The sequence below is a fragment of the Pleurodeles waltl genome, chromosome 7 (genome assembly GCF_031143425.1).
Source record: "Pleurodeles waltl isolate 20211129_DDA chromosome 7, aPleWal1.hap1.20221129, whole genome shotgun sequence".
Lineage (NCBI taxonomy): Eukaryota > Metazoa > Chordata > Amphibia > Caudata > Salamandridae > Pleurodeles > Pleurodeles waltl.
Window position 1 is genome coordinate 1,288,565,732 of NC_090446.1, and position 19,536 is coordinate 1,288,585,267.

The 19,536-nt window shown below is 45.1% G+C and overlaps 1 protein-coding gene across 1 annotated transcript in view; it reads right to left on the minus strand.

The window, feature by feature from the left end:
• Positions 1–19,536, minus strand: part of LOC138247388 (CD209 antigen-like protein C) — a 177,705-nt gene that overhangs the window by 58,095 nt on the left and 100,074 nt on the right. Inside the window, exon 4 of the mRNA XM_069202038.1 lies at positions 1,754–1,905. Coding sequence (XP_069058139.1) covers positions 1,754–1,905 — 152 coding nt within the window. The remainder of the gene's footprint in view (positions 1–1,753; positions 1,906–19,536) is intronic.

Sequence of the window (19,536 nt, forward strand, 5' to 3'; positions counted from 1 at the left end):
CAACCAGAAACTTGGTGGGGGGTAAAACCGGTTCTTACCTACTTTGACTCAGGCAGCACAAAGTACAGTTTTACAAACTTACTTTCCTGCTACAGTTATTAATTATCTACATTTTATTTTTAAATTCGGTTTCTAACACTGAGTGGAAAATAACTGAATTGTTTTGCTAGAATTTTACCAAGCATTAAAAAAAAATATTTCAATGGTGCCTAGGCCTGTTAATGGAATATCTGGCTTAAATCTTGCTTTGTTGCTTTGCTTCGGCCCACCAGGGAGGGCTGGTCATAGCCCTGGGGGTCCGGCAGAGACTGTTGTCGCCTTATTTCCTCAATCACCAGAGCGGCCCCCGTTTGGCACAGAGCAGCACCGAGGCCCCTTTGCATTTGCTTCATGGCACTCGAGGTGCCTACGCAATGAATCTAAGAAAGGTACAGTTTACCAGCAACGTGCCATTTTGGGGCACTTGTAACATGTTTCCCTGATTTGCCATATATATTTGCAAATGTTCCTTCTATGGGCATTCTATCTTAATATGTTTTCATGACTTGCCATATGTTTTCTAATGTTCCTGGTCTGGACATTTATGATACATTTATGACAAGTGCATTTCCATAGTAATGTTTTCCTTACTACTGCTTACGTTGCAAAATAATAAGTAACCTGTGTGTTATGTGTGACTACTGCTGATTTCTGAGTAACACTATTGGGCAACGTTCTGACAACTGTTTAGGTAGCAGGGTATTAGTGACAATTTGTGTTTGGTCTAATTATGTTGTGTACAATAAATTTTATTTGTATATAACTTGGTGTTGTTTTTCCTTTGTGGTGGGGATAGTGCGTCACCTGTGTTTTGTGTGTTGTGCAAACGCTTTACACATTGCCTCCGGGATAGGCCTGACTGCTTGTGCCAAGCTACCAAGCGGGTGAGCAGGGATTATCGTGCAGGTGTAACTAACTTGCCCTGTCTACAGTGGGTGGGTTCTGCCTGGCTTAGATACATACCCTAGCCAACCAAATACGCCCTTTCTAACATGCCCCTGGCAGCCATATAGCTTTATCATCTGTAGATGGTAAAAATACACATTGTATCCTAAGAACGACATTTAACTTCCATGCCATTCGTCCATTTTCTGCACTATTGACTAATATATCAGAAACACTAAATAGGATGATTGCGTGAACTCAATTTTGCCAGTAGCCTTTTAGAGCCAGATCACAAGCTCTGTGGCACTGAAAACCTGTGTCACGCTTACGAGACTCCTAAAATAGGACACCTAACAATTGAGGAAGTCTAGGGTGAACATGCAGAAAAAAACAACCATGACATCGCCGTTTTTCTATTGTTTCTTCTCATCATATTTAAGTCAAATGTATTATTCCCAATTAAATGGTTCCTATTTCTTTGTATTCCCAATATTTCAAGGGCTACTGTAAACCAGTGACCATCGAAAGGTTAATTGCTCCTCGGCCTTTGATGTTCGGGACTGCTTGAAAATAGTCTCTTGACTTGAATTTTTACAACCCTGGTGACCCAAACACACATGCCTGCAGGGTTTAACAATGTCTTCCTGCCGTATGAAAGGCTAAATAAAAGAAGAGAGTTTCGTGACAGAGGCAATCTGATGCCTCGACCACCTGACAATCACACTTAATTCAGATAAAAACCATAAGAGAGGCTGCTCATCGCTGGAACACACAAATGGCTGGGCCAGTGCCAGCTGTGGCCTATCTTATTTACTCTAAACTTTTTTACCTGTTCCTGTTGGCTTTTGATTACCACAAGTTGAGACAACATCCTCTTGCATTGGTCTTGGCTGTCAGTCCAGTTCATTTGGTCCACAATAAAGTAATAACAGTTTTCAGAATGTTGAAGCCAGTTGGCTGGGCAATATCTGCATCTATTCTCTGTCGGGACACAAAAACACATGGAGGTTTGATTTTTTTCAGCCCCAGGTTCAGAGAAGATTATAACTTTAAAGCTGAAAAATTGGATTGTGATGTCATTGGTCTTTGCTAAGAATGCATGCATGAAGAAGGGCAAATGAATGTTGCATCTTGGTTATGAGTTGCTGATACCACAAACTCTTTTCATTGGTGGGTTTGTGCATATTTCCTTAACCCCTTTGCTGCCAGGCCTCCCCCCCCCCTTGTTCTGAGCCTTTTTTGGCTAGTTGGGCCCTCATAACATTTTGTCCACATAAGCTATCCACACCAAATTTGTGTTCATTTTTTCCAACATCCTAGGGATTCTCAGGGTACCCAGAGTTTGTGGGTTCCCCTGAAGGAGACCAAGAAATTAGCCAAAATACAGCAAACATTTCGTTTTTTTTTTTTTTTAAATTGAGAAAAGGGCTGCAGAAGAAGGCTTGTGTTTTTTTCTCTGAAAATGGCATCAATAAAGGGTTTGCGGTGCTAAAAGAACTATCTTCCCAGCTTTCAGGAACAGGCAGATTTGAATCAGAAAACCACATTTCTCAACAACATTTTTGACATTTTACTGGGACAAACCCAATTTTTACTATTTTTTGTGCTTTCAGCCTCCTTCCAGTTAGTGACAGAAATGGGTGTGAAACCAATGCTAGATCCCAGAAAGCTAAACATTTCTGAAAAGTAGACAAAATTCTGAATTCAGCAAGGGGTCATTTGTGTAGATCCTACAAGGGTTTCCTACAGAAAATGACAGCTGAAATAAAACAGCTATTTTTCTCCACTTTTTCCTGCAATGTCCTATTTTCAAAAGCAGTATACCGTTACATCTGCTAGACTCTTCTGGTAGCGGGGATATATATGGCCTGTAGGTTCATCAAGGACTCTAAGTACCCAGAGCCAATAAAGGAGCTGCACCTTGCAACGGGTTTTCATTGTATACCTGGCATACAGCAGTTAATTTGGTGAAATATAAAAAATGTGAAATTGTATCAAGAAAACCTTTGTATTTCCAAAATGTGCACAAGATAAGGTGTTGAGAAGCAGTGGTTATTTGCACATCTCTGACTTCCGGACTGCCCATACTAGACAAGGGGCAATAACACTTGTTTTTATATTCTGTGTTCCCCCAAGTCTCCTGATAAAAATGGTACCTCACTTGCATGGGTAGGCCTAATGCTCGCGACAGGATATGCGACATGGACACATCAAATTTTTACATTGAAATCTGACGTCTTTCTTGCAAGGTGCCTAGCTTTAGATTTTGGCCACTTGCTCAGCCCACACCTAGGGAAACCTACCAAATGTGTGCATTTTTGAAAACTAGACACCAAGCGGAATCCAAGATCGGGTGACTTGTGGGACTCTCACCAGGTTCTGTTACCCAGAATCCTTTGAAAACCTCAAAATTTGGCTAAAAAAACACTTTTTTGTCACATTTTGGTGACAGAAAGTGCTGATATCTGAGAGAAGCCACAAATTTCCCTCAAGTCTTCTGATAAAAATGGTACCTCACTTGTGTGGGTAGGCCTAGCGCCTGTGACAGAAAATGCCCCAAAACACCAGGTGGTCACATCACATTTTCCCAAAGAAAACAGACCTGTTTTTTGCAAAGTGCCTAGCCGTGGATTGTGGCCTCTAGCTCAGTCAGCACCTAGGGAAACCTACCAAACCTGCACATTTTTGAAAATTAGATACCTAGGGGAATCCAAAATGGGGTGACCTGTGGGGCTCTCACCAGGTTCTGTTACCCAGAATCCTTGCAAACCTCAAACTCTGGCTAAAAAAACACTTTTTCCTCACATTTTGGTGACAGAAAGTTCTGGAATCTGAGAGGAGCCACAAATTTCCTTCCACCCAGCGTTCCCACAAGTCTTCCAATACAAATGGTACCTCAATTGTGTGGGTAGGCCTAGCACCCGTGACAGGAAATGCCCCAAAACACAACATGGACACATCACATTTTCTCAAAGAAAACAGACCTGTTTTTTGCAAAGAGCCAAGCTGTGGATTTTGACCTCTAGCTCAGCCGGCACCTAGGAAAACCTACCAAACCTATGCATTTTTAAAAACTAGACACCTAGGGGAATACAGGATGGGGTGACTTGTGGGGCTCTCACCAGGTTCTGTCACCCAGAATCCTTTGCAAACCTCAATATTTGGATAAAAAAACACCATTTCCTCACATTTCGGTGACAGAAAGCTCTGGAATCTGAGAGGAGCCATACATTTCCCTCCACACAATGTTCCCCCAAGTCTCCTGATAAACATGGTACCTCATTTTGTGGGTAGGCCTACTGCCTGCGAAAGGAAATGTCCCAAAACACTATCTTGACACATCAAAATTATCAAATACAAAACTACCTGTTTTTGCAGGGGGCACCTGTGTTTTTGGTCCTGGGTTCAGCAGCCATCTAGGGAAACATACCAAACCCAGACATTTCTGAAAACTAGACACCTGAGGGAGTCCAAGAAGATGTGACTTGTGTGGATCCCCCAATGTTTTCTTACTTAGAATCCTCAGCAAACCTCAAACTTAGCTAAAATTCACATTTTTCCCACATTTCTGTGTGGGATCACCGCACCGGGACAAATTTCCTATCATCCAACGTTCCCCTCAGTCTCCCAGTAAAAATGATACCTCATTTGTGTAGGTGGACCAAGTGCTTGTGACAGGGAAGAGCCAAAAACATGTCAAAATTGGGGGGGAACCATAGCGGGTCCAAAAGGGCAGCTTGTAAAAAACAATTTTAGGCTGACAAGTGTGGTACAATTTTTATCGGTATAGATAAGACACTGCTGGGTGGTAGGAATTTTGTGGATTCCTGTAGATTCGGGAAGGTTCCATCACAAAAATGTGGGAAAAATGTGTGACTTCCTGCAAAGTTGGGGGTTTGCAGGGCTTTGTGGGTAAGAAAATGGTGAGGGTGCATGTGAAGCACACCACCCTGGAATCAACCAGATGTTTAGTTTTCAGATGTGTCTAGGTCTTGTGGATTTTTCTACATCGCAGCGTCCCAAAGTCCATAAAGTGCAGCCCTCACCATTCCAAGTGGGACGATTTTGAGAGTTAGCCAAGCTCTCATGGCCAAATGTCAAACAAAACCCCAAAATATTCAAATGTCCTCTTGGTTGCCGTGGGATAAGATGTTTTAGTATGCGGGGGAGAGCTGAAAGACTGTTACCCCCTTCAGTTGGGGTGGGGGCATAACAAGGCCCACACAGGTTGGTAGCCACCACCCCACTATTTTTTTTAAAATTCCCTGGCATCTTGTAGACTTTTTGCCCCTCCCGGGGTGTGGATCATGGGTAATTACCCCATCTGCCCAATGGTGGGCAGAACAACTTTGTCACCATTTATTTGAGGTGGGGGTATGGCCATAAACCCACCCTCTTATTTTGAAAAAAAATATCTTCCCTGATCTCTGGTGGGCTTTCTGTCCCCCTTGGGGGCAGATGGGCCTTCCAAAAGTAGGCCAATACGTCCCCAAAGAGGGAAGATATGGCCAACAATAATGTGCCCCCAATGGGGAGCGACGCTTGCCCAAGGGCCTTCCCCCCCAAACAAAACACACACATACACACACACCAAACCCTGGTTCCTAGGTGGTTTCTGCCCCTCCCCGGGGGCAGATAGGCCTAATAGAAATAGGCCGATCTGCCCCCAAGGGGAGCAGAAATGGACTAAAATAAATTTGCCCCCCCCCGGGGAGCGACCCTTGCCTAAGGGGTTGCTCCCCTTGCGTGAAAATTGTGCAAAAAAAATCCCTGGTGCCTAGTGGCCCCCACTTGGGGGCAGATCGGCCTGATAAAAATAGGTTGATCTGATCCCAAGGGGGCAGAAATGGCCTAAAATAAATTCCCCCCCAGGGAAACGACCCTTGCCTAAGGGGTCGCTCCCCTTGCGTGAAATTGACACAAAAAAATAAAGATCCCTGATGTCTAGTGGTTTCTGTCCCCCTTGGGGGCAGATTGGCCAAACAAAAATAGGCTGATCTACCCCCAGGGGGGGCAGAAAAGTCCTAAAAATATTCCCCCCCTGGGGAGCGCCCCTTACCCAAGGGGCCACTCCCCTTATGCGCAAGTATAAAAAAAAGTCCCTGGTGTCTAGTGGTTTCTGCCCCCCTTGGGGGCAGATTAGCCTAATAAAAATAGTCCAATCTGCCCCCAAGGGGGCAGAAATGGCCTAAAATAAATTTGCCCCCCAGGGAGTGACCCTTGCCTAAGGGGTCGCACCCCTGGCGTGAAATTCGCTTTAAAAAAAAACTCCCTGGTGTTTAGTGGTTTCTGCTCCCCTTGGGGGCAGATTGGCCTAATAAACATAGGCCGATCTGCCTCAACGCAGAGCAAAAATGGCCTAAATATAATTCGCCTCCTAGGGGACCGACCCTTCCTAAGGGGTAGCTCCCTACCTTCAAAAAACAGAAAAAAAACAGTAACAAAGAAAACGATGCCTGATGCCTAGAGGTTTCTGCCCTCCCCGGGGGCAGATCACCTAATAAGAATAGGCCGATCCGCCCCTGGGGGGGGGGTGGAGGGGGGGAGAAAAGGCCTTGAAAAAAATTGCCCTCCTGGTCAGTGACCCTTGCCCAAGGCGTAGCTCCCCTTCTGCCAATTTCATTTTTTGAAAATATTCACTGGTGTCTAGTGGGCATTTCACCAGCCAGATCGCTTCACGATCTGGCTGCTGAAATGCTCTGAGAGACTTCAAAGGGAAGGAAATTCCTTTTCTTCCCTTTGAAGCCTCTCAGGCCCCCATCACATGATCAGAAGAGAGATGCTTTGCATTTCTCTTCCGATTTCCAGCGCAATGGGATGTGGCCTCTGATGATTGCGCGCTGACGTCATCAGTTGTTACTGGGGGGAATCGGGGGGTCGGGGTGGAAGGGGAAGGGCTTCCCCTTCCATCCCTGCCCTTGGAGGGGGTGGGAAGGAAGCCTACTCCCTCCGAGCTCATGTGCCAGGACGTAATGGGTAGCTCCTGGGCACAGGAGCACTGTGCAGGTGGACGTAACCATTACATCCCCAGCACAGAAAAGGTGCACAAAGAATGAAAGGTTGAAAAATGTTTGGTATGGGAGATGATGAATACCTTTAACCATTAAAATATGAGGTATGCAGAGGGCATACAGAGTCAGGATGGAGTGATAGTATGACCCTGGCCTCTACCCAACACATTACAGTTCTAGCCTACATCCTCTGGTCCTGGTAAATGCTGACTCAGTCTGGAATGATTTGGGTTGGACTAAGTATGCACCAGGCAGCAGGGTTTGCACACTCCCTCCTGGTTCGTATGTAGATACAGGGCACAGGTGTTCACAAAACCTGCATCTCCGGGCCACAGCTTTCTTCCATTATATTGTGGTCCAAGAGTCACTTCTGAAGACATGCTGAATGATTGACTGGTTCAGGAAGCAGATGAGCAAGACCAGATTATGAATGGAATGGAAGGCAGGTGGTCATGTCAGTGCTGCCACTTCTCATTTATACTTGTCTAGACCCCTGCCCTATGCCCAGTCAGCATTCAGTGGCGACAGAAAGCTAGACCATGAACTGGCTAAAGGTAGACAAAGTTAAATTCATGCCCTCATATCCCCTTATTGTCTTCTTCCGAAGGCGCGCCTAAAGCAAGCCCATCTGCACCCATCCGCACCAGGACGGGCCCAGGGGTCAGACCCCTTAGTCCTGCTAAAAGAAAGGGGCCCTTTTATTCCTCAGAGGCTCTCGATTTGCTTAGGTCACCACCATCCGATCTATGTCAATCCTGTCCTGATCCTAGCAACAATAAGTGGCCTTGTCCCTCCTGTTTGTGGGCCCCACAACTCGAAGTGATAGCAGACCCATCATCCAAGGCACACTCAAACAGCATTTGTTTTGCTGGTTAACTGTTGATCGTTACCGGCTCATAAACTAGACATCAATCTTCTTTTAAGTGACGTCTCTCCTGCAGCCTTGTTTATGACTGAGTCATGGTTGCATGAGGGATCTTTGCCGGATGTGAACTTGGCTTTAACCCAAGAGTATCAAATAACAAGTTTAGACAGAACCACTTCAAGAGGGGGTGGAATTGCTATTATTTACAAGGAATCCATTAAGCTTATATCTCGGCTGCTTCAGATAACTGACTGTGAAAGGATGTTTTTTTCAATGTCACTAAACCCCCATTATACGTTGTCTAGAGTCCTGGTATATCGTTCTCCTGGCCCACCGGATAATTTCTTACACTCTTTCTCTTATCAGATGGCTGAATTAATATGTAAAAGATCCAATTTCACGATTTTCGGTGATTTTAATATACACGTAGACAACTTAGATAACCTTGCAGCCAAAGGCCTCCTTGTTGACATGGAGGCATTAGAGCTGGATCAATTGGTCAGAAGCCCTACCCATGATAAAGGACACACCATGGACCTAGTCTTTAGTAATTTAGTAGGCCTAGTTGCCAAACCTCCTCTTCCTCTGGCCTGATCAGATCATTTGTTAATCTCTCTAAATCTAGCCACCTCTACCACATGCAGACCATCTCAGTCAATAGGTCAACCTTTCAGGCGCTGGCACAAACTTAATGCTAGCGACTGGATCGATATCTTGAAAAAACATAAACCCACTTTTCTTGATATGAATGACATCAGGGCAGAATTGTTTAATGGATGGATTAAGGACTGCTTAAATACTCTACTCCCCTATAGCACAAAAAAGGGGAGCTGGTGGAAAGCTGGCGCTCCATGTTTTACTCCCCACCTGCAAACCCTTAAAAGGAAATGCAGATGTTTAGAAAGAAGATGGAGAAAAACCTATGAGCCGGTTTTAAAGGTAGAATATAGGAAGGCGATTAGACTCTACCACGCTGAAATCAAATTAGCCCAAAATACCTACTATGCTGCTGGGAGTGAACAATCTTCCTACTCTTCTAAAGAGATTTTTTGGCTACTCAAAGAAATTTTACAATCACCTTCTGAAGGTGAATTAGTTGAAGCCTCTCAAGAACACAGCAACAATTTAGCACTGTTCTTTCAACAAAAAATTGCTGACGTCTATTCAAGTTTTTCGAACAGTAAGCCTCTCCCGAAAGATGTGGCAGACTTTCGCCACAAATGTGCTGCCTTTATTTCACAATTTTCTCATATCTCACTTGATCAGGTTGCCTCTTACCTCTCAGCTCTCAAGTCAGGATCTCCTTTAGACTCTGCTCCTCTATTGAGTCATCGTTCCTGTTGTGACTGAACTTTTAAATCTCTCCATATCTAGAAGCACCGTTCCTGACCAGTGGAAACATGCTATAGGCAAACCTTTGCTGAAAAAAACGAACTTGGATGCATCAGTGCTTAAAAACTATAGACCTATATCGCTACTTCCTTCCCGTTCCAAAATATTAGACAAACATATTAATGCTCAACTCACCACATTCCTAGAGGATAACAATATCCTTCTTCCTACCCAAATGGGTTTCAGACCTCTACACAACACTGAATCTGCTCTGATTGCCGTCCACCTCACGGTGATTGTAGTCCTTGATCTTAGTGCGGCCTTCGATACAGTAGATCACCATTTGCTGTGTCAGAGAGTGAAGGAGATGGGAATCGAGGGAGAAGCACTTAGCTGGCTCTTGTTGTTTTTGAAGGGAAGATCATTTCAGGTTCTTGATCGTTCTTATCTTTCCAGAAGGTTTAACTGCAATTGTGGTGTGCCACAGGGTTCCTCCCTCAGTCCTACATTAGTCAATATATATGCCTCCCCTGGCCAAGATAGTGGAGCCATTTGGAATCTCCTTAGTTTTTAAGCAGATGACACTGAGCTAGTGGTATCTTTTTCCTCTAATTCAGGCCCTGATGAATCCACATTGCCTCTTTGCCTACAGGCAGTGTCAAGATGGATGAATGAAGGTATGCTCCAACTAAACGGAGATAAAACAGAAGTAATGATATTGGGTCAGGGTCCACATCCGGGCACAAACTCTAGGTTGCCTATACCTTTGGGGGAGCTGCCTGCTCCTGAGAATCCTGTCAAAAGTCAAGGAGTTTGGCTAGATTCCCAACTTACTTTGGAATACCAAGCTAAAGAAATCTCTGCCACCTGCTTCAGTATAATGAAGATTTTTGCTATACTGTTTTTGACAAAAAGACTCCTCATTCAGGCCCTCATCATTTCTCGATTGGATTATGGCAATGGACTATTTCTTGGCTCTCCTAGATCTGTCAAAGGGAAATTACAAGTAGTTCAAAACGCCGCAGCCCAGCTTCTCTTAGAAATTTCAAAGCATGGTTCAGTTAAATCCGCCCTTTCAACCCTCCATTGACTCCCAGTGGAACAGCGCCTAGCGTTTAAAACCCTGTGCTGCATCCATAGATCACTATACAATAGAGGTCCCATACATCTAAAGACCCTTGCGTCTTTTTATACTTCTACCAGAGAACTCAGGTCTGCGTCAGCAGCATTAGCCACTGTACCTAGAGTTAATAAATCAAGATGGGGAGGTACCACAATGGCTTATCTTGGTGCTAAACTGTGGAACTCCCTCCCCCATAGCCTTCGGTTGACCAGTCATGAACTCAATTTTCAGAAAAGCATTAAAAACCTGGCTGTTCTAAAATGTTTTGTTATGTATCCAGGATTATGGAGATTTGTCCTCTAGCACTGGGAGGCCTTTGGGTAACCATGCGCTATACAAGCAACTTAACACATAACACATAACATAACATTCCTCTAGGTCAACAACTCTCAACAGGATTAGAAGGTACGGGATAAAGTATGATTGCTCAAGGTGGCAATGTCCTGCCTCCTATCTCCAGGCTTGAAGGTTACCTTAATTACCTGTATCAATGGATGTATATGAAACAAAAAGTAAAGTGCAGGGGCTACACTAGGCAGAGCACTGTCATTAAATTCACAGGTTATAACATGGGCTCAAGGTAAAATAAACCTTGCAGTTTAAGCCTTCTTCAAAAACATGAACAAGCTCACATAATTATTTTTTTGCTGTGTGTTGTATGTAAACCTTTGTGTATCATTTTTCAGCACTTACACACCATCTATTCATCCTATCACACACCAACAATTAATCAACTATTCATCCATGTATGGACAATTTCATATATCCAGCCACTCCTTTATACACCTACTTTTGTAGTGATGCTCCAGTGTCTATACATCCATCCTTCTTCCACACACTTCTAAAACCATCCACTGTTTGTGGTCAGAGAATTTATAGTTAGCAACCTCCCAGGACCCAAGAGACCAAGGGGTTCATTATGAGTTTGACAGTCTCAGGACCGCCATGTTGCCGTTGGCGGTCGTAGTGCCAACAGGCTGGGGGAGAAGACCGCCAGATTATGACCATGGCGGTATTCACAAAAGAATACAGCCAAAGCAATGTTGCCACCCCCACTGTGGTCTGGCCGCCATGGGCAATGGTTGAAACCTGCAGGGCGGCAGAGATCATGCTTCTGCCAGACAGATTACAAGGTTGCACACCGCCAAGGTTTCCCCCACGGTCGCACCACCACGGAAACCCCAGTGGAAGCCAACTGCATAAAAGGAGACACTCATCTTCAGGAAGCCATACTCCTTTGGAGCCGCCATGGATAAAGAACTACATGTCTTCCCGCTGCTCCTGCTCGCCCAAAGACTTCAGAATCTGTGATGATGATGACGACAGCAGCAGAAAGCACACACTCCTACCTGTTACTGTCGTAGACTGTCAATTTATGTACACTCGCACAACTGATATTCGTGAAGGGGGTGCGTGGTTGACACCCACACGTAACCGCACACTCACATACAGCCACACACACTCGCATATACACAAGAAACACACCAGGGCCACCAAACACCACATACAGATGTCACAAACACACACAGGTACGCACAGAAACACTGCACAGGCCCACTCTCACACAGAACCACACAACACCACAACAAATCACAAACACAATATAACCGCACCATCTGCAATCACTTGGCAGGGATCCACAGGGGACACTACCCAGGTGCACATCACACATACATCACAACATAACACCAACAGGCATAAAATACCTACAAATACACAATCATACTACTTCCCGATCGACTTACAAAGAACACCGTATCTACATTTCAAACATGCACGCAGTCAAAGCACACATAGCCACACTGCACACCAACAAACACATCTCAACACAATCAACACATAATACCAACACATCAATACCTCTCGGACACACAAATGTTAATCACACAACGCATAGCTACCACTTTCAGACAAAAGCCATGCACACAACCTCACATACTGCCTAACCAACACACGTAGCCCAAGCAGAACACACACACACACACACACACACACACACATACAGACACACAAGCCAGCAACAACTCCATACTAGGGAAAGAAATGCATGACAAAGACGTAACCAGGAAACCAACAGTTGGTTGGTTCAAATAATTATTAGAACCATAACATTTTTAAAACAGAGGACATAGGCCAGTCCATCATAAAAAGTCTCAATGCACACAGTGCACATATGTGTGCCCCGAACTTGACTCCTGACTGCCATGTAACTTCCACAGGTATGCACTTCAAGGGTTATCTGGTGGTGGGAGGTGGGGGAGTTTGGGTTTCAGTCTTGGAGGGCGGCCTTTGGGATCTGGCTTGGTAGTGGGGCCTTGGGCTTGGTCCTACGTTTAGGGCTTGGTCCCAGTTTTAGGAGAGGGTTGGCATTGAGGTGTCAGGGTTGACTTTCTGGCACGGGGAGGGGCATATGAACTTGCAGGGTGGGCAGGGTAGGTCTTGGAGGTGGAAGGACCAGACTTGGGGAGGGACACAGACCATTTAGGGGTATCATGGGGTGGGAGAGGAGTAAGGAAAAGGGCAAATTCTGAAAGGAAAGCTTTTTTGACACACTGGGACGGTCATAGCAAAAGGGCTTGGGGTATGGGGAGAGGGAGTGGTTGTCTGAGGTGTTGATGTGGATGTCTTGGGTGCATGTTGTAGGTGGTGGGGTTCTGTTAAGTGGGTGAATGAGGGTGTTTATGTGTCTTGGGAGGAGGGGGATTGGAGGTGCTGGTGGATGCCGTGGTGGGTGGGTGACTGTCTGTTGGGGTGGTGACTGCAGATATGGTGGATGTGCTGCATGTAGGTGTGTCTGCAGTTGTGGTGTCTGCGGGTGTGGTGACTTGGGTGGCTGTATGAGGGTCTGCTGTGGTGTTACCTGTTGGTAGGACAGGTGTAGTGGCTGGACCTGTGAATGTTGGTGTGGTGTCTGCAGGCATGACAGGTGTGCTGTCAGTGATGCTAGGGGTGGTGGGGGTGTCAGGGCAGGTTGTGAATGTTGCAGTGTATTCAGGTGTATGTTGCTTGTGTGCATGCTGGTGGTGTGTCTTGTGGTGCTTGTTTTTGTCTGAGCTACCCTTGGATGTTGAGGTGGATACATGCTTGTCTGTCTGTGTGCTTTGGCTGGGGCAGTGCTTAATTTGGGCTACTTGTTTCCAGTGCGGAGCACTGGCACTTATTTTTGAGGGCCGGCACCTACTTTTCTGCCTCAAGCATTTACTACAAGCAAAAGACCCATATGGGAAGAGAAAAACACAAAAGTGTCAGAAAGGGGAAAGAGTGAGCTGAAGTGGCAGGGAATGGCTGTAAATGGATTAATGAGGCCAGAGATGGCTTCAGGATTACGCTGCCTCAGTATTCCATACTCACACATTTAATTGCAGCAGCCGTGTGTTTCAGAGGAGAGCTTTGAGCACATGCTAATTTTTATTTATAAATAAAACACTGGGTTTGGGATTGGGAAGAGGAAGGTGTAGGGGGGAACGGGAGACAAAGGATGACTGGCTGCCATCAGTGTGGAGGCCAGAGCCTGAAAGGATCTATGTAGGCCAGCCAGGGCACCGTGAATGCCCTCCAGGAACGCATTACCCTGTTGGATTTGAGTTGCCAGTCCCTGGATGGCATTCATGATGGTCGATTGACCCACAGAGATGGACCTCAGGAGGTCAATAGCCTCCTCACTGAGGGGAGCAGGGCTGATAAGGGGCAGGGGCAGAGGTGCCTGCGGCAAAGGAGACGCCCACCCTCTTGGGTTAGTGGGCATGGCCAACTGGGTGGGGGAGCTACAGACAAGGGCGGTGGTAGTAAGGGGGGTTGCAGACTGAAATGGTGCTGGGTTGGTCGCAGATGGGTCCGCCACCACCAGTGAGTGTCCACTAGAGGAGGATTCCAAAGATGACAAACTGGATCCTGTCTCCCCTGAGGAACTCCCATTGCCCTGTTGGCCACTGGGTCCCTTGGTGTCGGCAATATCAGCGCTCCGGGTCCTGTGGCCAGAAGCTTCCCCATTCAGCTGTGCCAGTCTCCTTCACCTGCCGATGCTGATGCCGAGAAATAAAGAGAGAAAGAGAGGGTCATCACATTCTTAACATACACAACAGTAACATCACATCTGTGTCTTAAAAAGACCCAGGTAGAATCCATTTAGAGCCTCCATCATGTCACAATCACATTCTTCCAACAATCCTCTATGACAACAGTCTCATCTAAAACATAAGCCAGACATCTGACCACTACATCACCATCCCATCAATTCAGCTGTACCACAAACTATTCATGCACAAAATGCATTGGTAACATCAAAAGTCTCTCCCTATACAGATCAGCACTGTGTAACAACAATCATCCTGAGCAAATTTTGTTAACTGACATCACAATATCATGTCTACACCTAATCCACAGTTGCCCAGCCCATCACCAATACTCATGTTTCATGAAAGTAAACTCATCTGTCTTCACCTACAACACAGCATGTTGCTTTGCAGTCACATACCTGGCATGTGACTCTGTCCTTAACATTCACAATGTCAAATACCTCAGATGAAAACACTATATATGGCATACCCAAATAGTGAGTTTCATAGAATTACATAGCATGTCAGTAGAACATCTATCACAAGTCTTTTAAAAATGGTTAAATAGAGTTTCTGGACCCGCTTATATTATACATTGACACATAGACAACAAAGTCATGTCCAGCAATGGGGGCCTACTTAGCACACAGGATAAAACCACAGACAACCACAGGAAGCATACCAACAGCTCCTATTCAATGGACATGAATCATGTGGATTAAGGCCACATACTATTCCACTATTCATGCTGAGTAGAAACCTCTACATAAGTAGATCAGAACATCTACATCACTAACATCTGTTCAGACATGTGTAACCTAACATTTTAAGACTGAAGTGACACTTACGTAACCCACTTCTAATGTAACCATGATGGACACATACACCTAGAGTCCAGCAAATTGACTGACAACACATTCCATTTCACCAACATTTCCATGTCAAATGGAACACCTGCTACACTATTAAGTCAGACTTAACAGCCTCAGATTAGCAAAGGTATGTATGGCAAAGTAGAGGCCTCAACATAACAAAAGGCATGAAGTACCAATTGACACATGATGTAGGCCCAAAACATTACATGTTTTACCCATATAGGTATGACACTGCCCTTTGTAACATGGACAATATACGTGGTGTAAGGGATCAGCACGGTAGCCCGTTACCGTCTCAATACCATATGCATGGTACAAAATGATTTAAAAAACATGTAAATGTCTTGCACTGTTAATCTATTATTACCACCATGCATTTCACTATGTAGTATGTCCACCCTGATCAAACATCACATTTGCCAATGTATTGTTCAAACATTGCAATTGGGATACCTCCTCACACCTCAAAGGGAGTGTTGTAAGTGTGCCATGTATAATTCCTGTTTGGGATGACAGCCTCACATGATGTTTCCATCTATTGCAGAACGCAGGATTAATTTGCCCTATTACTCATCTGTCAGACCCAATGTAGCACATAGAGCTAGATCCACTGGAATAGGAGTGGTCAGATAGCTGGGCAACTAACAAAGTGGGTATATGGACTGTGGAATACTAGGTAGGAAAGATGACACAGCAGATTACTCATAGGTATAGCAGTGTAGAAGTACACATATGACCCTGTTACATGTGCACCACCACATGTTGTCATACTATTTGGTTAACATAGGTGAGTAGCATGTCCCTATGAACTGTACAATGCGTACACCTGTGTGTCAATGGTGACAACTGTAGCACTATGTCTTCCTAGGAGACCCTTTACCTGTAGCACTTACCACGTTGTCACAGCTGAGATACCTATACATCATACAATTAACTGGCAGAGGCATATCCATGTGTATAGTCAGTTCTTACCCCCTTGTGGCTACTGTGCTGTCCTCAAATGCCCATTTACCTCAGGGTAAGCCACCGTCAAAATGCGGGCTATTAGGGTGGTCAAGGTACGACGGGCACCCCTCCCTCGTTGGGAGGACATCCTCAGCTGGGCCTCTGTGGTCTTCTGGGCCCAGCGTCTCAGGCCCTCCCACTGTTTCCTACAGTGGATGCTCTGCCGGCTGTGGATCCCCCAGGGTCCTCACTTGCTTGGCGGTAGCACACCAGATTCCCTTTTTTTGATGGGCATTGATCTGCATGGATGACACAGACAAAAGCAAAAAGTCATGTCCACATGCACCATGCCAAAACAAGTGGACAGAACACTTCAGTGACACCAAGTAGGCAAACATTTCCATCCTTTCAGTACACACTCATGCACAATTTAGCATCTGCATGCAACAACACATTGCAGAACTTTAAATTTCAGGTACACCATCATACACCCCACCTTTCAAACATAGGTATACCGTTTGCCTCACATGGTGCTTTGGTGCACCATATAGCTTTTCATACCGGGGTAAGACCTACTCCACAAGCTTGTCCAGCTCTTCTGGGGTGAAGGCTAAGGCCCTATCATCTGCAGGACGTGGCATGACAGCTCCCAGAGGCAGTACACAGCAGATCAGGTAATGAAGGTCTTGTTGACAGCAGTGTCAGGAGTCAAGTGCGCAATACTGCAGAAGGTGGCGGTCACATCCACTACGTACAGGACCGTCACTGACGGCGGACATCGCCATTGGCCCAAGATTACCAAAGGCAGCAAAGTGTTCTAATAGCAATTTCCACCTTGGTTATGACTGCCTACCGCCATGACTATATCCGCTAGCCGAGTTAGGTTACTTGCACATGTCCAGTACAGTAGGTCAGGCGGCTGCCATTTTAAACATATTTCATGTATTGGAATCTACGTCAGTAACAAATAACTATAATATGTTAAATAACAGTAAATACTGCCTTCAGGTTTAGTAGTAAATTTCTGCATGTGAGTAGTTAAAGCTGCTGTGTAACAGAGGGATTTGTGGTGATAGAAATATACACCTATAATAAACATCCTAGGTGCGTCTGTAGTGTAGAATATGTGCTACAAAATGTGTTTCACATGTGAAGTTGATTGGACTAACACACATTGACAGTCACAGATAAAAATGCATGCATAGCACATTAGATAATTGAGGGAATGTTCACAAATGGGAGTGTCATAAGATGCATAGCAATATGCTGTACTGATGTCAGATGTTGTAAGCAACCTCGACTGCAGATATATGTGAGTTGTGTATGTATATGTTTATTATGTGTGCATTTTCTTGTCACATACAAAATGTGTATGTTCCTTATAGTTACCCTGGCATGAGGAGGGGAAGACAACCTCCAATGTACCACCCACTAGTAAACCTGCAGACCATGGAGGAGAGACATGCTATCAAGACATACCGTCTGAATAGGCATACAATCATGGATCTTTGTGATCAGTTGGATCCAGATCTGATGCCGGGAGACTTTAGGGCAGATCTCATCAATCAGTGAAGTAAACTCACTGAAGGTATATGATGTATTATTGATGCAGTGATTTTAATTTGTAACCTCGAGTTGATGGGTAGCATATCACCTCGCTTTTACCATCAGCTATGAGGTTTTAGGTAGCTCCAATGCCTATGAGTGAATTATGCATGCAGACTGTAATTTTGTATTGTGGACAGAACAGAATGGTCTGCCGTGTTACGTTTTGTTAATGCAAATGCAAAATCACTCTTGTGAACATGACTTGCCTGAACTGAGGACTGGTTTCTGCTATGTCCTATCTCTTATCCATGTCAATCACAGATTTGATGCGTTCCAGTTTGGCTCCTCATCCTTGGCAAGTCAAGAGACAGTGTCAAAAGTAGATGGGAATTGCAGGCAGGCATGAGAAGTGGATATGGCTGTAACCAGGTAATTATTGCAATGAGTATGTTGAGTGTATCTAAGATGGCCAGACTGTCAGGACAGCGGGGTGGAATTGTGTTTTCCCATCAAGATAATCTGCAGTGTACTGGAGGTGTTCAAATTGTGTCATTTATGTGTGCATATGTGTCTGGTCCATGTGAAAATGTAGAACCATAGCCTCTACCATCACAATGGTTTTTGTATGTAACCTACCTTGAACCTAGCTGTCAGTGTCTTCCTACTTTGTAGACCAATGTGCATGTCTCTGTGGACTGACATAGGTGAGTGGCAAGCCTAGAGGTATGTGACCAAGGTAAGTGAAAGATCCCTGTTCTGAGGCCATCAGTACTGATATCTGTCTGTACCATGGGGTATGAATATTAGGAAGCTCACGTATGGTTGTGATAAGGCTTTACCAGGTGATACAAAGGACCAATCGGTATGCCTTCTGGCTTGTAGGAAGACTGACATGTCTCTAATTTCTGTATCCTGTGATTTAGCGGACACTTTAGCAAACATCCTGATGTTACTTTCAGTTATACTCTATGTGCTGTTTGCATGTCTACCAATAAATGTGTGTAGATGCAGCATACAACTGTTTTTGAATCTGTCAGTGTTGGAGTGATGTATTGAGTCTCCTGCTGATAAAGTCAATATGTGATGTCCATAACATAGGTTGTACAATACAGAGGGATATATTGATAGCAGAGTTGGCATGCATAACAGTTGTATGCTACATCTACATGGTTGATAAATGACACACACAGAGGACCTGTGTTCAAGTGTAATTTATTGTGAAAAGTAAAACAATATGTGTGACTAGTAACTTACAAAAACACAACATAAACAGAGAAGGGTTCAGTTATAGTGGCTAGAATCATGTGGGTAGCTTTTACACCATTAGGATACACAAAGCCAGTACCATGGGAAATGGAGAATGGTTTCAGAACAGTCAACAGGGTGTATCTGCAGCACACAAGGGGAACAGGTCAGGAGAGGTTCTCTTCCTAGCAGTGGGTTTGGTCTTGGCATCTGCTCCTCCTGGATGTCTGGATGGACGTCCACATTTGCGTGGGGTTCCTCTGCTACAGAGGGTAGAGTGTCTGAGGCATGTCCTTCTCCTGGCAGGGCCTCAATTTCACTAGCAACCACAGATGTTGAAGGGCCTGAAGAGTCCTCACTAGTGGAAGAGGCCTGATGTTGTGCTGCAGACCTACTCAGGGTAGCCACTGCTGCAGGACCTCCTGGTAGTGGTCACTCTGCAGCTCTTGGATTTCCCACATCATGGTTGTTACCTGGCCCATCATGCCTTGGGAATTTTTGTATGCTCCCAAAACTTGGCAGATGATTTCCTGGTCAGTATTGTCCCTTTGAGCCCCTACCCTCTGGCCCACACCATCCCTCCCACGCACCCTACCCCCATATACCTGTGGCC